The 14538-nt window shown below is 47.5% G+C and overlaps 1 protein-coding gene across 5 annotated transcripts in view; it reads right to left on the reverse strand.

Annotated features, from left to right (window-relative positions):
- Positions 1–14538, reverse strand: part of LOC139563136 (DENN domain-containing protein 2B-like) — a 78408-nt gene that overhangs the window by 30032 nt on the left and 33838 nt on the right. For all 5 annotated transcript variants that reach the window (XM_071381445.1, XM_071381443.1, XM_071381444.1 and 2 more), the window contains exons 3-4: positions 10275–11573; positions 4949–5100 (exon numbers count right to left, since the gene is read on the reverse strand). In XM_071381445.1, the coding sequence (XP_071237546.1) occupies positions 4949–5100; positions 10275–11573 (1451 nt within the window). The remainder of the gene's footprint in view (positions 1–4948; positions 5101–10274; positions 11574–14538) is intronic.

The following is a 14538-nucleotide window of genomic DNA, read 5'->3' on the forward strand; positions in this document are numbered from 1 at the left end:
CTGAACTTCATTCTCACATCCTTGCAATGTGACTGTTGATGTAGAAATGTTCACTCAACATTTCAGAGGTGTTGCACAAAGAGTTTTGGGTTTTCCCACTGCACACTGACGGGAATCTCACACAGCACTGCTTTCACTGATGTCACTTGGAAAAAGGCCAGCCAGCGTGTATAAAAACTTGTATAACACCCCTGCCCATGTCCATCCAGACGTGCTCTGAGAATAGCATTTCAGCTGGGTCTGAAAAGGTTGTGAGAAAAAGAAGGAACTGCACTAAAAAGGAAAACAGAGCCAGATGGTGTCGAAAGGCATGATGGAAAAGACTTGCAGTGAAAGACGAGAATGAGTCCTACAACAGAGCTAGTGTCTGTTAAAAGAGACTACACTAAATCTACACTTCAGCATCTCAATGATGGAAGAGAATCCTATAAACGGAGGAACACCTTGAAGGCCAACGTTAAACTGTGCTAAATGTATCTGTTAAAGGTATCTGTTTTGTTAAAAGGGGTTCATAATTTATTGCCTATTTATGAACCATCTTAGTGAGATCATCAGAGCATTCTGCCATGTCATACTGAAAATGTATGGGGAGGGGAGGGGGGGGGGGGGTTTACCCCTTTTTTCTCCCCAATTTCGTGGTATCCAATTGGTAGTAGTTACAGTCTTGTCTCATCGCTGCAACTCCCGTACGGACTCGGGAGAGGCGAAGGTCGAGAGCCATGCGTCCTCCGAAACCCAACCTTGACACAATGCACATCCAACCCGGAAGCCAGCCGCACCAATGTGTCGGAGGAAACACCGTACACCAGGCAACCTGGTCAGCGTGCACTGCGCCCGGCCCGCCACAGGAGTGGCTAGTGCGCTATGAGACAAGGATATCCCTGCCTTCCAAACCCTCCCTAACCCGAACGACGCTGGGCCAATTGTGCGTCGCCCCATGGACCTCCCGGTCGCGGCCGGCTGCGACAGAGCCTGGGCTCGAACCCAGAATCTCTGGTGGCACAGCTAGCGCTGCGATGCAGTGCCTTAGACCACTGTGCCACCCGGGAGGCCAGTAATAGTAGTTTTAAGGGTAATATGAAAAAATATACTGTGGTGCACATTAATGTTATAAACTATTGATATATTTATCGTTATCACATCAATTCAGGCAATTTATCGCGACATGGATATTTATCTGTATGGCCCAGCTCTAGGGCTGGACTGACTGATGTCTCAGTGCTCTGGACCCCAATCAACTGAAGCACAGTAATGACAGCCTGCTGGGATGATGATATGTCTCCATGGCTTCTGACGCACTGGAAGGTACTAATCAACTGCTGTGGTTACTCACATCCAAACACACACACACACACACACACACACACACACACACACACACACACACACACCACTCCTGACCTGGCTGCACCCACACTGTGACTCGGCATCTGTTGACACAATAGGCTCTCTCTAGAGCGAGACAGAGGACAGACTATCTACACAATGTCAGGATGGGATTACCCCATAAAAGGGCTATGGACAGAATGTCCCTCGCCAACGAGTGGCTGCTACAGTGGCACCAGTCATTCATGTAATAAACAGAGATGTTCAGGGGACCAAAACGGGCTTGAGATCTGTCTAAACGTTTGGTGGCACCACAAACCATGCTGTAACTGTACAGTGTACATCCTTCAGAGAACTTCAACTGTAAATTAAAGAGAAATGCCATACTGTATTCATCAGCAATTCATAAATCTATGTGAAATGTATGATTACAGAGACAAAACAAAGCATCATTATTCCAGTCAGCAGATTCCCATGCAGTGTTAGAGCAGAGATAATCTGGCTCAGACAGACAGGCCAGGGAGGCCATTTTACCTCACCACCACCACTGTTGACATAATGAGGTTAGAGAGACTCAGTTCAGCTTGGGGTTGATGACGCAGGCATAATCCATTACTACTGAGTCACTTGTGTACAGATCCTGATTCACCAGACAGGAAACCTATTCCCAGTGGCACTACGCCAATCAAACTATAGCTTGTCATAATATAACCATTTATACCATAACACCATAATGAATCATGAATTTCATCATAACACAGGTGGCAGATGACTGATCTTCTCCAAGTACATTTTGACAGTTGCCAATTAGACATAAGAAACACTGACTTCAGACTGACTTCACTTGCTTCAGAATGAGAAGCCAGTGAATATTGGCAAATGTCCAGTCACTCAAGAATTCATTCGAGAGTATCTAATCAGAGAGACTTGAAAAGCTGCAATATGACTTCATGAAACATGGCTGGATGATGACGATATGCACGTAGTACTCAGTGGATTCTCCATGTAGTGGCAGGATCGGACGGCAGCTTCGGGGAAGTTGAAAGGAGGAGTGTGTTTTTTTCATAAATAACAACTGGTGTGCTGTTTCCAGTGTGAAGGAAATCTCTAGCTTTTGCTCACCTGATATAGAATACCTCATGGTAAGCTACAGACCCTTTTATCTACCAAGAGTTCTCATCTGTAATTATCACAGTTGTCTACATCCCTCCACAAACCAACACCACTCTGGCACTCAGCTGTATGGAGCCATAAACAAACAAGTGGTCGGGTGGAGAATTAAAACCGTCCTACCTCACTTCTACCAACATGTCTCCTGTGCCACTAATGGCACTAAAACCATAGACCACTTTTGTTCTACCAACAGAAATGCAAACAAGGCCCTCCCTCATCCTCCCTTTGGCAAAGCTGACCATGACTCCATTTTCCTGCTTCCTGTTTACAAACAAAATCTCAAACAGGAAGTACCAGTGATGCCCTGAATACGGAAGTGGTTGGACACTTTTACACTCATCATATGCTGCTGCTACTCTGTTCTATATTTTAGTCTTATTATTATCATCTATCATGATGACTAGTCACTTTACCCTGCCTTCATGTACATATCTACCTCAAATACCACATACCTCTGCACATTGATCTGGTACTCGTACTCCCTGTATATAACTCCATTCTTGTGTAGTTTATTTTATACCTCGTGTTACTATTTTTTATTATTCTGAAATGATGGGAAGGGCCCGTAAGCAAGGATTTCACAGTAATGTCTACACCAGTAGTATCCAGCGCATGTAGCAAATTTTATTTTATTTTGAGAAGAATCTTTATTTGATGTACTCATTGTCAGTGGGCTACTGCCTCAGACAGCTATGATCTCCTCACATAGTTGATTAAATGCTTCGAGAAGGGCTGTGTGTGTCTGAGTCCAAAGTGTCTGGGCTGCTACACGTTGAAATACGAGCGGAGAGGGACTAGAACATGGCTTATCTCCCACTGCTGTGGCTGCTGCCTCCAACGGAACATCTGACCTGTAAACCGCTGCTTAGCGGTGGTGGAGACCGCCATTCCATGCTGTGATCAGAGCCAGCTAGGCCTATTTCAGACTGGAGCAGCCAGGATTACTTGGGAGGGACAGCTCACAGAGGCAATGTATTTCTCTGTAACTAATCATCATTCAGCCAAAATGCCTTCGACCGCATCGCCGATCCCATACTCGAGGTGTTCGGCCGGCGAACAATGGACTCTTTGTTGGGGTACGCATGAAAGTCCCCCGGGTCCCCTCGCGGCCACCGATTCATGCTCTGCCTGGAACCAATGGTCATCTTCAGAGACTGAATAAAACGCCATAGAGGACGAATAGAGGAAGAGAGTCAACCATGTATGAGGGAGAAATATGGCCATCACAGTCTTAATTTGACCCATGTGCTTACAAAATAAAATGCTCAAAGGCTACAAACATATATCAACCAACACTCAATCTCTAATTTCCAACTAAAAACATGTCAGCCCCCATTCTTTTACTGGGTCTCACATTCAAGCCTGATGAGCAGGAAGTAGATTTATAGTGGAGGGGCCGAGAATGGCCGGGCGAGACGTGACAGACATCGCTGCCACATGAAGCACCTCAGGAGAACCAGCCTTTTCACTGTCCACAGTCCTCAGGACGTTTACTACTGGAAAGGAATTTGGCATACATTTGTACTTTGTCACCCTCAATACAGAGAATGTATAGTTGGTCTTGCTTATATTGTAATTTTCCATGTTACTAAAACTATCAAGAGGTCAAAAGTCCTTGTTGGAGGATAGATATTCCCCCAATTTTGTGAAAACAATTCATTGTGAGACTGTCAAACACTTGGTTTATGTGAAATTAGCTTTAGTGCTAGGTCTGGGCTTTTAGCTGAGGCATATCAAGTTGACATTTTCCCAAGCCACAGAGTTATCTTACAATATAATCCAGTAAACAGCGGAATGCCATTCTTTGTCTCAAGATAATGAAGAGTGAGTGATAATGAAGAGTGAGTGATGATCAATTTTCTTTACATAACCATACAGGGCTGAATAAACATAAAGCAGGAATATGAAGTATAAATCTATGATTGATTTTTGAAAAGCCCTGAGTTTTTCAGTCAGCTAATTGGGATTGTCCAATAGAAAGCAGATGGGGTATAAATGTACACCTGTCAAATTCCTTTTAACCAGGGGAAGGCCAGCTAGCATTATATAACCCATCTGTTGTTTCTGGCTCCCACATATAACCATTGTCTGGAGACAGACACACAGAGTTTATAGCATATAAAGAAATACTTGTTATCAGTCCATAACAATTAGGAGTTGATGGTGAAACCAGAAAGCAGCACATCTTCAGGCCATCCTTCAGAATAAAGACAATCCAGTCTACTTGGCAGCTGAGAGTGTGAGGATATGAGAGAGTGGCCAACAATCAGACCTCTCTAGAAATTTACCAAGTGTGTGAAAGGATTTTGGAATTACTGCTTGCATCAGCAGTCACTAACAGAGTTTGGCTTTCAACAATCCTGGTTATTCACTGAATTACAATGCATCAGTAAGTGTTGCAGGTCAGGCTGTGTTATCCTCAGGTATCCAGACACAGCACCATGCTTACCCACTATGTCCTCATAGGCGTTCTCCTCTAAAGTGCTTTTGGAGCTGGGTCGGCTGCTGCTGCGAGTCTCTGTGGAAACAGTGCCATTCTCTGTGTGAGAGGACGGGTACGAGGAGGCCAGGCTGGCAGCATCCTCCAACTCACATGACTCCCTAGAGCGAGAGAGAGCGAGAGAGAGAGCGAGAGAGAGAGCGAGAGAGAGAGAGAGAGAGAGAGCGAGAGAGAGAGAGAGAGAGAGAGAGAGAGAGAGAGAGAGAGAGAGAGAGAGAGAGAGAGAGAGAGAGAGAGAGAGAGAGAGAGAGAGAGAGAGAGAGAGAGAGAGAGAGAGAGAGAGAGAGAGAGAGAGAGAGAGAGAGAGAGAGAGAGAGAGAGAGAGAGAGAGAGAGAGAGAGGATTGATGGAGGGAGAATCACAGAGAGGAAAAGAGGGAGGACAGCGAATGGGAGGGAGGGAAAGATGGGAAGAAACAAGAAACAGGGAGGATGGAAAAAAGCAGAAAAGAATATTGCATTTAATCATGCATGGCTGTGTGCTGAGACAGTGGAGAGGAGAGCTGCAGTCCAGAGGGTCTGGTTCATTCCATCCTGACATCCTCTACTGGCCGATTACAATCAACGAGGACCACCTAAGAGGATGAAAGCCACTGTTCCAAGGAGACCCAAATATGCCTCATCCCTCAACAGCCCTCTATGAAGCTGAGCGAGCGAGAGCGAGAGAACTGGTTCAGAGAACCACTAAACTAATTACACTGACAGCAACATATGCTCCAATCACAAAGTCATTTCCTGTATATTTACCACCAACCCCAAAAAAATCTGGAGTTCTGTGTACTGTACGTATGTACACAGCATGACAGCTTGTGTGTGTCTGGACTCTGAATGCTCAGGACAGGACAGGGGGAGTCTCTCTCCATTAGATCAGTGAGATCACGCCTGCTATCCTGCTGTCCTACACCATTGACGGCTCATGGCTTTTAAACATGCTCTGAAATTGCGTCTGCCGCAGGAATGTTAAACACTGACTCCAAGTCAGGGACATTAAAGGATCTCTTCCCCGCTCATCAAGAGGATCTGGCAAGGCCCTGCCCTTAGTCATTGGCCTGAACAAGTTGTGCTCTGAAGGCAATTTAAAGGGGGATAAAGAACGAGGGTAATAAACAATATCAAGTGTTCCAGAAAGACATAACAGGCTAATAGCTGCCTGTACTGCACAGCTCTATAGCAACATAATGAAGAAGGATGAGGAGGCACACTGGGAACCTTGCGGTGTCCACTGGCAAGACAATACACTGTAGGCCTTTGCTAAATAACAGGCATGATAGAAGAAGAACACAGTCCTGTTTTGATGTAAGAGTGACTTGGAACGTTGTTGAAAATCTGTTGGACTTCAAGGATAGAACAATTGATGGTCTTGGACATGAACAGTTTGGCTGGAGCTGAGTAGTGATATTTAAGAATGTTCTATATCAACCATTATTACAGTGCACTGTGTTATAGACCTATTTACAGTAATACTTTGTTTCTCACAGACAGCAGACGTTTGTTACCTGGCCTTATACTAAGATACACAATGCCCTGTCTAATGTAGTTGACATTTGTAACGGTCGTCTTGTGGTGAGAGATTGGACCAAGGCGCAGCGTTGTGATAGGACATAGTAATTTATTTAACAAAACCAGACGAAGACGAAAAACTCTTGAATTGATACAAAACAACAAACGACGTAGACTGACCTGAACATAAGAACTTACATAAAACCGAAGAACGCATGAAACAGGAACAGACTACAACAAACGAACGAAAACACGAAACACAAGAACGCATGAAACAGGAACAGACTACAACAAACGAACGAAAACACGAAACAGTCCCGTGTGGTGCATACAGACACAGACACAGGAAACAACCACCCACAACAAACAATGTGAAACCACCTACCTTAATATGGTTCTCAATCAGAGGAGATGAAAACCACCTGCCTCTAATTGAGAACCATATCAGGTCACCCATTAACCAACATAGAAACACATAACATAGAATGCCCACCCACACTCACGCCCTGACCGACTAACACATACAAAAACAACAGAAAACAGGTCAGGAACGTGACATAACCCCCCCCCCTCAAGGTGCGTACTCCGGACGCACCACCAAAAGTCTAGGGGAGGGTCTGGGTGGGCATCTGACCACGGTGGTGGCTCAGGCTCTGGGCGAGGTCCCCACCCCACCATAGTCAATCCCAGCTTCCGTATCCCCCTCCGAATGACCACCCTCCTATTCCACCCACTTAATTTAAGGGGCAACACCGAGATAATGACCAGCACCGGGATAAGGGGCAGCACCGGGATAAGGGGCAGCACCGGAATAAGGGGCAGCACCGGGATAAGGGGCAGCACCGGGATAAGGGGCAGCTCCGGACTGAAGGACGGCAGCTCCGAACTGAAGGACGGCAGCTCCGAACTGAAGGACGGCAGCTCCGGATTGAGGGGCAGCACCGGGACAAGGGGCAGCACCGGACTGAGGGACGGCAGCTCCGGACTGAGGGGCAGATCCTGGCTGGCTGGCTCCGGCGGATCCTGGCTGGCTGGCAGCTCCTGGCTGGCTGGCGGCTCTGGCTGCTCATGGCTCGCTGACGGCTCTGGCTGCACATGGCTCGCTGACGGCTCTGGCTGCTCATGGCTCGCTGACGGCTCTGGCAGATCCTGGCTGACTGGCGGCTCTGGCAGATCCTGTCTGGTTGGCGGCTCTGGCAGATCCTGTCTGGTTGGCGGCTCTGGCAGATCCTGTCTGGTTGGCGGCTCTGGCAGATCCTGTCTGGTTGGCGGCTCTGGCAGATCCTGTCTGGTTGGCGGCTCTGGCAGATCCTGTCTGGTTGGCGGCTCTGGCAGATCCTGACTGACGAATGGCTCTAGCGGCTCCTGACTGACGAACGGCTCTGACGGCTCGGGACAGACGGGCGGCTCTAATGGCTCGGGACAGACGGATGGCTCAGATGGCGCTTGGTAGACGGATGGCTCAGATGGCACTGGGCAGACGGATGGCTCAGATGGCACTGGGTAGACGGATGGCTCAGATGGCACTGGGTAGACGGATGGCTCAGATGGCGCTTGGCAGACGGGCAGCTCTGGCCGGATGAGGCGCACTGTAGGCCTGGTGCGTGGTGCCGGAACTGGAGGCACCGGGCTAAGGACACGCACCTTCAGGCTAGGGCGGGGAGCAGGGACAGGGCACACTGAACTCTCAAAGCGTACTCTGGGCCTGGTGCGTGGTACCGGAACTGGTGGTACCGGGCTGAGGGCACGCACATCAGGACGAGTACGGGGAGAAGGAACAATGTGTACAGGGCTCTGGAGACGCACCTGTGGCTTGGTGCGTGGTGTCGGAACAGGAGGCACCGGGCTGGATACACGCACCATAGGGAGAGTGCGTGGAGGAGGAACAGGGCTCTGGAAACGCACTGGAAGCCTGGTGCGTGGAGTAGGCACTGGTGGTACTGGGCTGGGGCGGGAAGGTGGCGTCGGATATACCGGACCGTGCAGGCGTACTGGCTCCCTTGAGCACCGAGCCTGCCCAACCTTACCTGGTTGAATGCTCCCCGTCGCCCGCCCAGTGCGGGGAGGTGGAATAACCCGCACCGGGCTATGTAGGCGAACCGGGGACACCATGCGTAAGGCTGGTGCCATGTATGCTGGCCCGAGGAGACGCACTGGAGACCAGACGCGTTGAGCCGGCTTCATGGCACCTGGCTCAATAACCAATCTAGCCCTACCTCTTCATCCGAAGAGGAGGAGCAGGGATTGGACCAAGGCGCAGCGTTGTGATAGGACATAGTAATTTATTTAACAAAACCAGACGAAGACGAAAAACTCTTGAATTGATACAAAACAACAAACGACGTAGACTGACCTGAACATAAGAACTTACATAAAACCGAAGAACGCATGAAACAGGAACAGACTACAACAAACGAACGAAAACACGAAACAGTCCCGTGTGGTGCATACAGACACAGACACAGGAAACAACCACCCACAACAAACAATGTGAAACCAACTACCTTAACATGGTTCTCAATCAGAGGAGATGAAAACCACCTGCCTCTAATTGAGAACCATATCAGGTCACCCATTAACCAACATAGAAACACATAACATAGAATGCCCACCCACACTCACGCCCTGACCGACTAACACATACAAAAACAACAGAAAACAGGTCAGGAACGTGACAACATTTGAAATTTGTTTTATATTGCAATTAGGATACTTAATGTTTGTTCAATGAAAGACTGACATTATTACAAAATAACACTGGAAAAACAGCAGAAACTCAATTTAACATATTCCATTTCAATGGCAACATTCTAGACAAATCAAATTAGAAAAAACAGAAAAACAAAAGCTATGAACAATATCAATAGAACAATGCGATCCTCTTCATATGAAGCCAAAAATACTGTCTTTCTAATGCAGGAAAACATTGATGCCTTGAGAAAATTAACAGCAGATTCAATGTTTATATGCTTATTATCAAACGCTGAACAGAGGCAGACTTGGTGGAACCAATTCAGTTAGCAGCATCACTACGAAGTGAGCGAGGCCACTCTACTGTCTATCTGACTACTGTCTACAGCCAGAACTGTAGTCAGATAGATACACTTGAACACCAACAAAGTAAACACTTGGTCTATGATCCTTACCTCCCTAAAAACATTCTCAGGACATGCTAGAGACATTTACAAATCCAAGACAAATAAATGTTCTAGCCGTCCATGTGCAACTCTCAGAAACTAAACAAATTCACTGCCTCTCTGTTTTTACTGCAGCCTGCAGGACCCATGTTTTGTTTTGCAGCTACATAAATCAGCATCTCCTGTTCGCCATGTTGTTTGATCAGCATGGCTGATTCTGAGGGGGAGGAAGGGCCCGGGGGATAAGATACACATGTTTTTACTGTCTGAGAATGCCCTAAGCACAACACAAAGCATCAGTTCACTGAACCGTGGACTTACTGACACATGCCATAACAACAAAAGACTACACTTAGAACAGAATGTGCTATTTAGAACCTTAAAGAGTTCTTTGGCTATCCTCATAGGAGAACACTTTGAAGAACCCGTTTTGGTTGCAGGTAGAACACTTTTGGTTCCAAGTAGAAAGAACCCTTTCTACAGAGGGTTCTACACGGAACCTAAAAGGGTTCTAACTGGAACCAAAAAGGGTTCTAACTTGAACCAAAACAGGTTCTCCTTTGGGGACAGCCGGATAACATATTACAAACCCCTTTATCTAAGAGCGTACACGTCTAGAGGTGACGTGACTATTCTCACCTGTCCTGGAGTCTCTTGGGGGAGCTCCTGTCCTTTGTCAGATTTCGCGTCATGTTGGGTGCTGGGGTGGTGGGCAGCAGGGGTGGTGACTCCTCAGAAGCACTGCAAGGAGGTAGTCCATTGCTTGGCGATGTGCCCTTGTGGTTGCGGTTGGCGTCGTACTCAAAGGTGCGTTTAGGTTTGGGCAGGGGGTTGACTGGCATGCCCTCCGGGGTCTGTTGACAGGGGAGCTCTGGGCTCTCGGTCTCTGACCGGGTTGAGCTCATACTGAACCTCTGTCTGGAGAGTTTATCAGAGGCTGGCAGGGTGTCTGGTTCTGTGACCACGGAACATATACTGCTGCGTTTACTGGTGCCCCTACTGTCCAAGTCCTCGACCCCACCTATCGTAAAACACTTCTGTCTCGTTTTGTCTGGTGCATAGCAGTTACTAAGATACCGCGGTGGCTGGATGGGGCTCTCCTTCAGCACCTTCTCGATCTTTTGTATCCGATTGAGTACAGCAGACGTTTCCTTCCGAGCAGACAGGGAGCTCAGGAATAACGCAGAGGAGTCTGTCTTTCCTGGCCTCTTCTGGAAGCGGCCCTGACACTCCCTGTCTGAGGCTGCCTCCTCTTCCTCTGTCTCTGGATAGGAGCACTCGGAGAAAGCTTTACTCATCCTCCGGATGCTCTTGAAGTCAAAGGTCTTCTCACTGCAAGGTGAGGGGAGGAGGCTGGGGCAGCCCTCGCTACCGCCCACACGCTCACCTACAGGCCTCTTCTCCAGACACAGGCTCATCCTAGGCAGAGCCACCCTCCTGCACTCCCATTCTGAGATCTTCTTACGGATGGCCACAGAGGATGTCCCTGACACGGGGCGGCTGAGAGAGAGGGTGCGCTTGTGGCTGTGGTTGGATGAAGGTCCCAGGGAGAGGGTGCTCCAGCTCAGGGGACCACCACTCAGTCCACCTCCCCCAGGAAGGTCCTCCTGTTTCTGGTACTCTTTCTGCTCCTCCTGGCCCCCCTGGGCCTCCTGACCCACCGGAGCCCCACCAGAGGGCTTGTAGATGGAGAGCTTGTTGTCCAGGCAGCTAATGCTCTTGGACTTGGTAAGTCGGCTCTGGGACAGTAAGTCACAGGAGAGAGAGGCTCCACTGCAGAGGCTAGCGGTCTTGCTGCTCCAGCCGGCCCGGCCCAAGAGTCTGCCGTCTGTTTTGACGTATCTGACGTGCTGCCTGTTGTCCTCGCTGTCGCTGAGCGGGGCGTGGCACTGCCCCTGTGTGGCAGAGAGAATGGGGGGTGGGGACGCAGACTGGCACCTGGAACGAGAGTAGGGGGGGGGGGGGTCAGAAACATCATGATACCATTCCTTACAACGTTACTTTATTTGCACCCAAATACAAAAATAATAATTCAGCTCACTAAACAGCTCGGAAGAGTCTGGCGCTGAATTCCTCTCAACACTGCTGACTGCACATTGAGAGAAACTAGGAGTGGAATACCAGGGGTTACCTCAGGTGTATTCAGCTTACCAGTGGAAGATTAATCATAGCAGCTAAAGTTTACAGGGCAACAGAAGGAGAAAACTCTCTCTTTTGAGAAGAAAGAAAAGAAAGGAAAACCCTTCAATGCCAGAATGTATTTCTAAGATAATAGGCAACATGAAAACTTTGACCACTCATGTAAAATAACCGATGGAAAATACCCAGTAATGTGACATAACTTTGGCAGTATGGGATCCCTGTTTGATGCCAAAGCAAATACATATCTACAGTAAAAATGCATGTGTGGATTTTTCCACATAATTAAAATGATTTGGGTAGAATGTATGTATGTAGACTCCAACACACAAAGCCATGGGAATACACCACGCTGAGAGACAGATGAGACGCTCTTAGGTCTTACCTTCATCAGCAGCTTACCACACTAGTCCTGGGAGAGTTGTCTGTGTTTCCTGATGCTAACAGCTAACAGCCTCACAGAGTGGACACCGGCCCGGCCCCTGGCTCATTACAGACTGGTCCATTGTTCACCTCACACCGCCGCTAACGCAACGCTGCTGCTGCTCAATGCTGAGCAATGTGGATTAAACACCCTGCTGCTGACCTCATTTGGGCTTTTCACAGAGAGAAACACACTCTTTCTCACCCATCTCTGACTCTTCCGTTTCTACCCCACTCAGAAGACTTTGGGAACTTTCTGGACTTGGCTCCTGACTGAGGCTTGCGAAACCCAAGGCGGTGGTGGGGAACTGATGTCACAGCTAGCAACGGTTAGAATAACAAGTGTGAGCTGAGCTGGGCTGGGCTGGGAGGAGGAAGTGATGGCTGTGATCCAAGGTGCAGGTTGGGACAGATCTCTTCACACCTCTGGGCTCTGTCTTTCACACGGGGGTGGGGACTACTGGGGAGAGAGCTGTACAGCACCTGATCACCTGCAGGCCAGAGTCAGACTGTCTGACTCACTGTGTCAGCGACCTAACTCCTCCTCAAATCAAATCTTATTGGTCACATACACATGGTTAGCAGATGTTAACGTGAGTGTAGAGAAATGCTTGTGCTTCTAATTCCGACCGTGCAGTAATATCTAACAAGTAATCTAACAATTTCACAAAAACGACCTTATACACACACAAATGTAAAGGAATGAATAAGAATATGTACATATAAATATATGGATGAGCGATGGCCGAACGGCATAGGCAAGATGCAGTAGATGGTATAGAGTACAGTATATACATATGAGATGAGTAATGTAGGGTATGTAAACATTATAGAAAGTGGCATTGTTTAAAGTGACTAGTGACTAGCCATCACTACATTTATTACATCCAATTTTTAAGTATTAAAGTGGCTAGAGATTTGAGTCTGTATGTTGGCAGCAGCCACTCAATGTTAGTGATGGCTGTTTAACAGTCTGATGGCCTTGAGATAGAAGCTGTTTTTCAGTCTCTCTGTCCCAGCTTTGATGCACCTGTACTGACCTCGCCTTCTGGGTGATAGCAGGGTGAACAGGCAGTGGCTCGGGTGGTTGTTGTCCTTGATGATATTTTTGGCCTCCTGTGACATCGGGTGGTGTAGGTGTCCTGGAAGGCAGGTAGTTTGCCCCCGGTGATGTGTTGTGCAGACCTCACTACCCTCTGGAGCCTTACGGTTGTGGGCGGAGCAGTTGCCATACCAGGCGGTGATACAGCCCGACAGGATGCTATCGATTGTGCATCTGTAAAAGTTTGTGAGTGTTTTTGGTGACAAGCCAAATTTCTTCAGTCTCCTGAGGTTGAAGAGGTGCTGTTGCGCCTTCTTCACCACGCTGTCTGTGTGGGTGGACCATTTCAGTTTGTCCGTGATGTGTATGCCGAGCAACTTAAAACTTTCCACCTTCTCCACTAATGTCCCGTCGATGTGGATAGGGAGGTGCTCCCTCTGCTGTTTCCTGAAGTCCACGATCATCTCCTTGACGTTGAGTGTGAGGTTATTTTCCTGACACCACACTCCGAGGGCCCTCACCTCCTCCCTGTAGGCCGTTTTGTCGTTGTTGATAATCAAGCCTACCACTGTGGTGTCTTTGCAAACTTGATGATTGCTGACAAATTGATGATTCCTGACAAACTGCTATGTCCAAGTGGCCTGCCTTCTCAAACAATTCAAATTGTACATTCTAAATTCTAAACAAGCATTACGGGTTCAAATCCAGTAGAGTTGACAGAACACACCTATACTTAGGCCCCTACAGTCTGTTTGGAAAGCAGGAAAGGTTTTGTCATTATAGTAACAGCCCAAAGAAGTGAAGAAAGCAGCAAGATAGGTAAAGTTAGGTATTAACTAAAGAATGTCCTTTAAAGCTTGATTAAGCCATAATGTAAATATAATAAATTAAATGGACCAGTTCAATACCATTACTGAACTGTACACATATGAAGGTAAATGGACCAATTCAATGGCATTACTGAACTGTACACATATGAAGGTAAATGGACCAGTTCAATAGCATTACTGAACTGTACACATATTAAGGTAAAAAGATGTAAATTTCCCATACTCAACATACACTCTTAGAAAAACAGGGTTCTTCAGCTGTCCCATGGGAGAACCCTTTTCGGTGCAAGGTAGAACCTTTTTGGTTCCAGGTAAAAACCTTTTTGGGTTCCATGTAGTACTCTCTGTGGAAAGGGTTCTAAGAGTGTAGGGTAGGCCTATTATAGAACAAATAACAATATGAGGGAGAATAAGTCTTTCAATTACAGTGTCTTCAGAAAGTATTCATATATGTTTTTTCTCACCCATA

Source organism: Salvelinus alpinus, chromosome 33 (assembly GCF_045679555.1).
Source record: "Salvelinus alpinus chromosome 33, SLU_Salpinus.1, whole genome shotgun sequence".
NCBI lineage: Eukaryota > Metazoa > Chordata > Actinopteri > Salmoniformes > Salmonidae > Salvelinus > Salvelinus alpinus.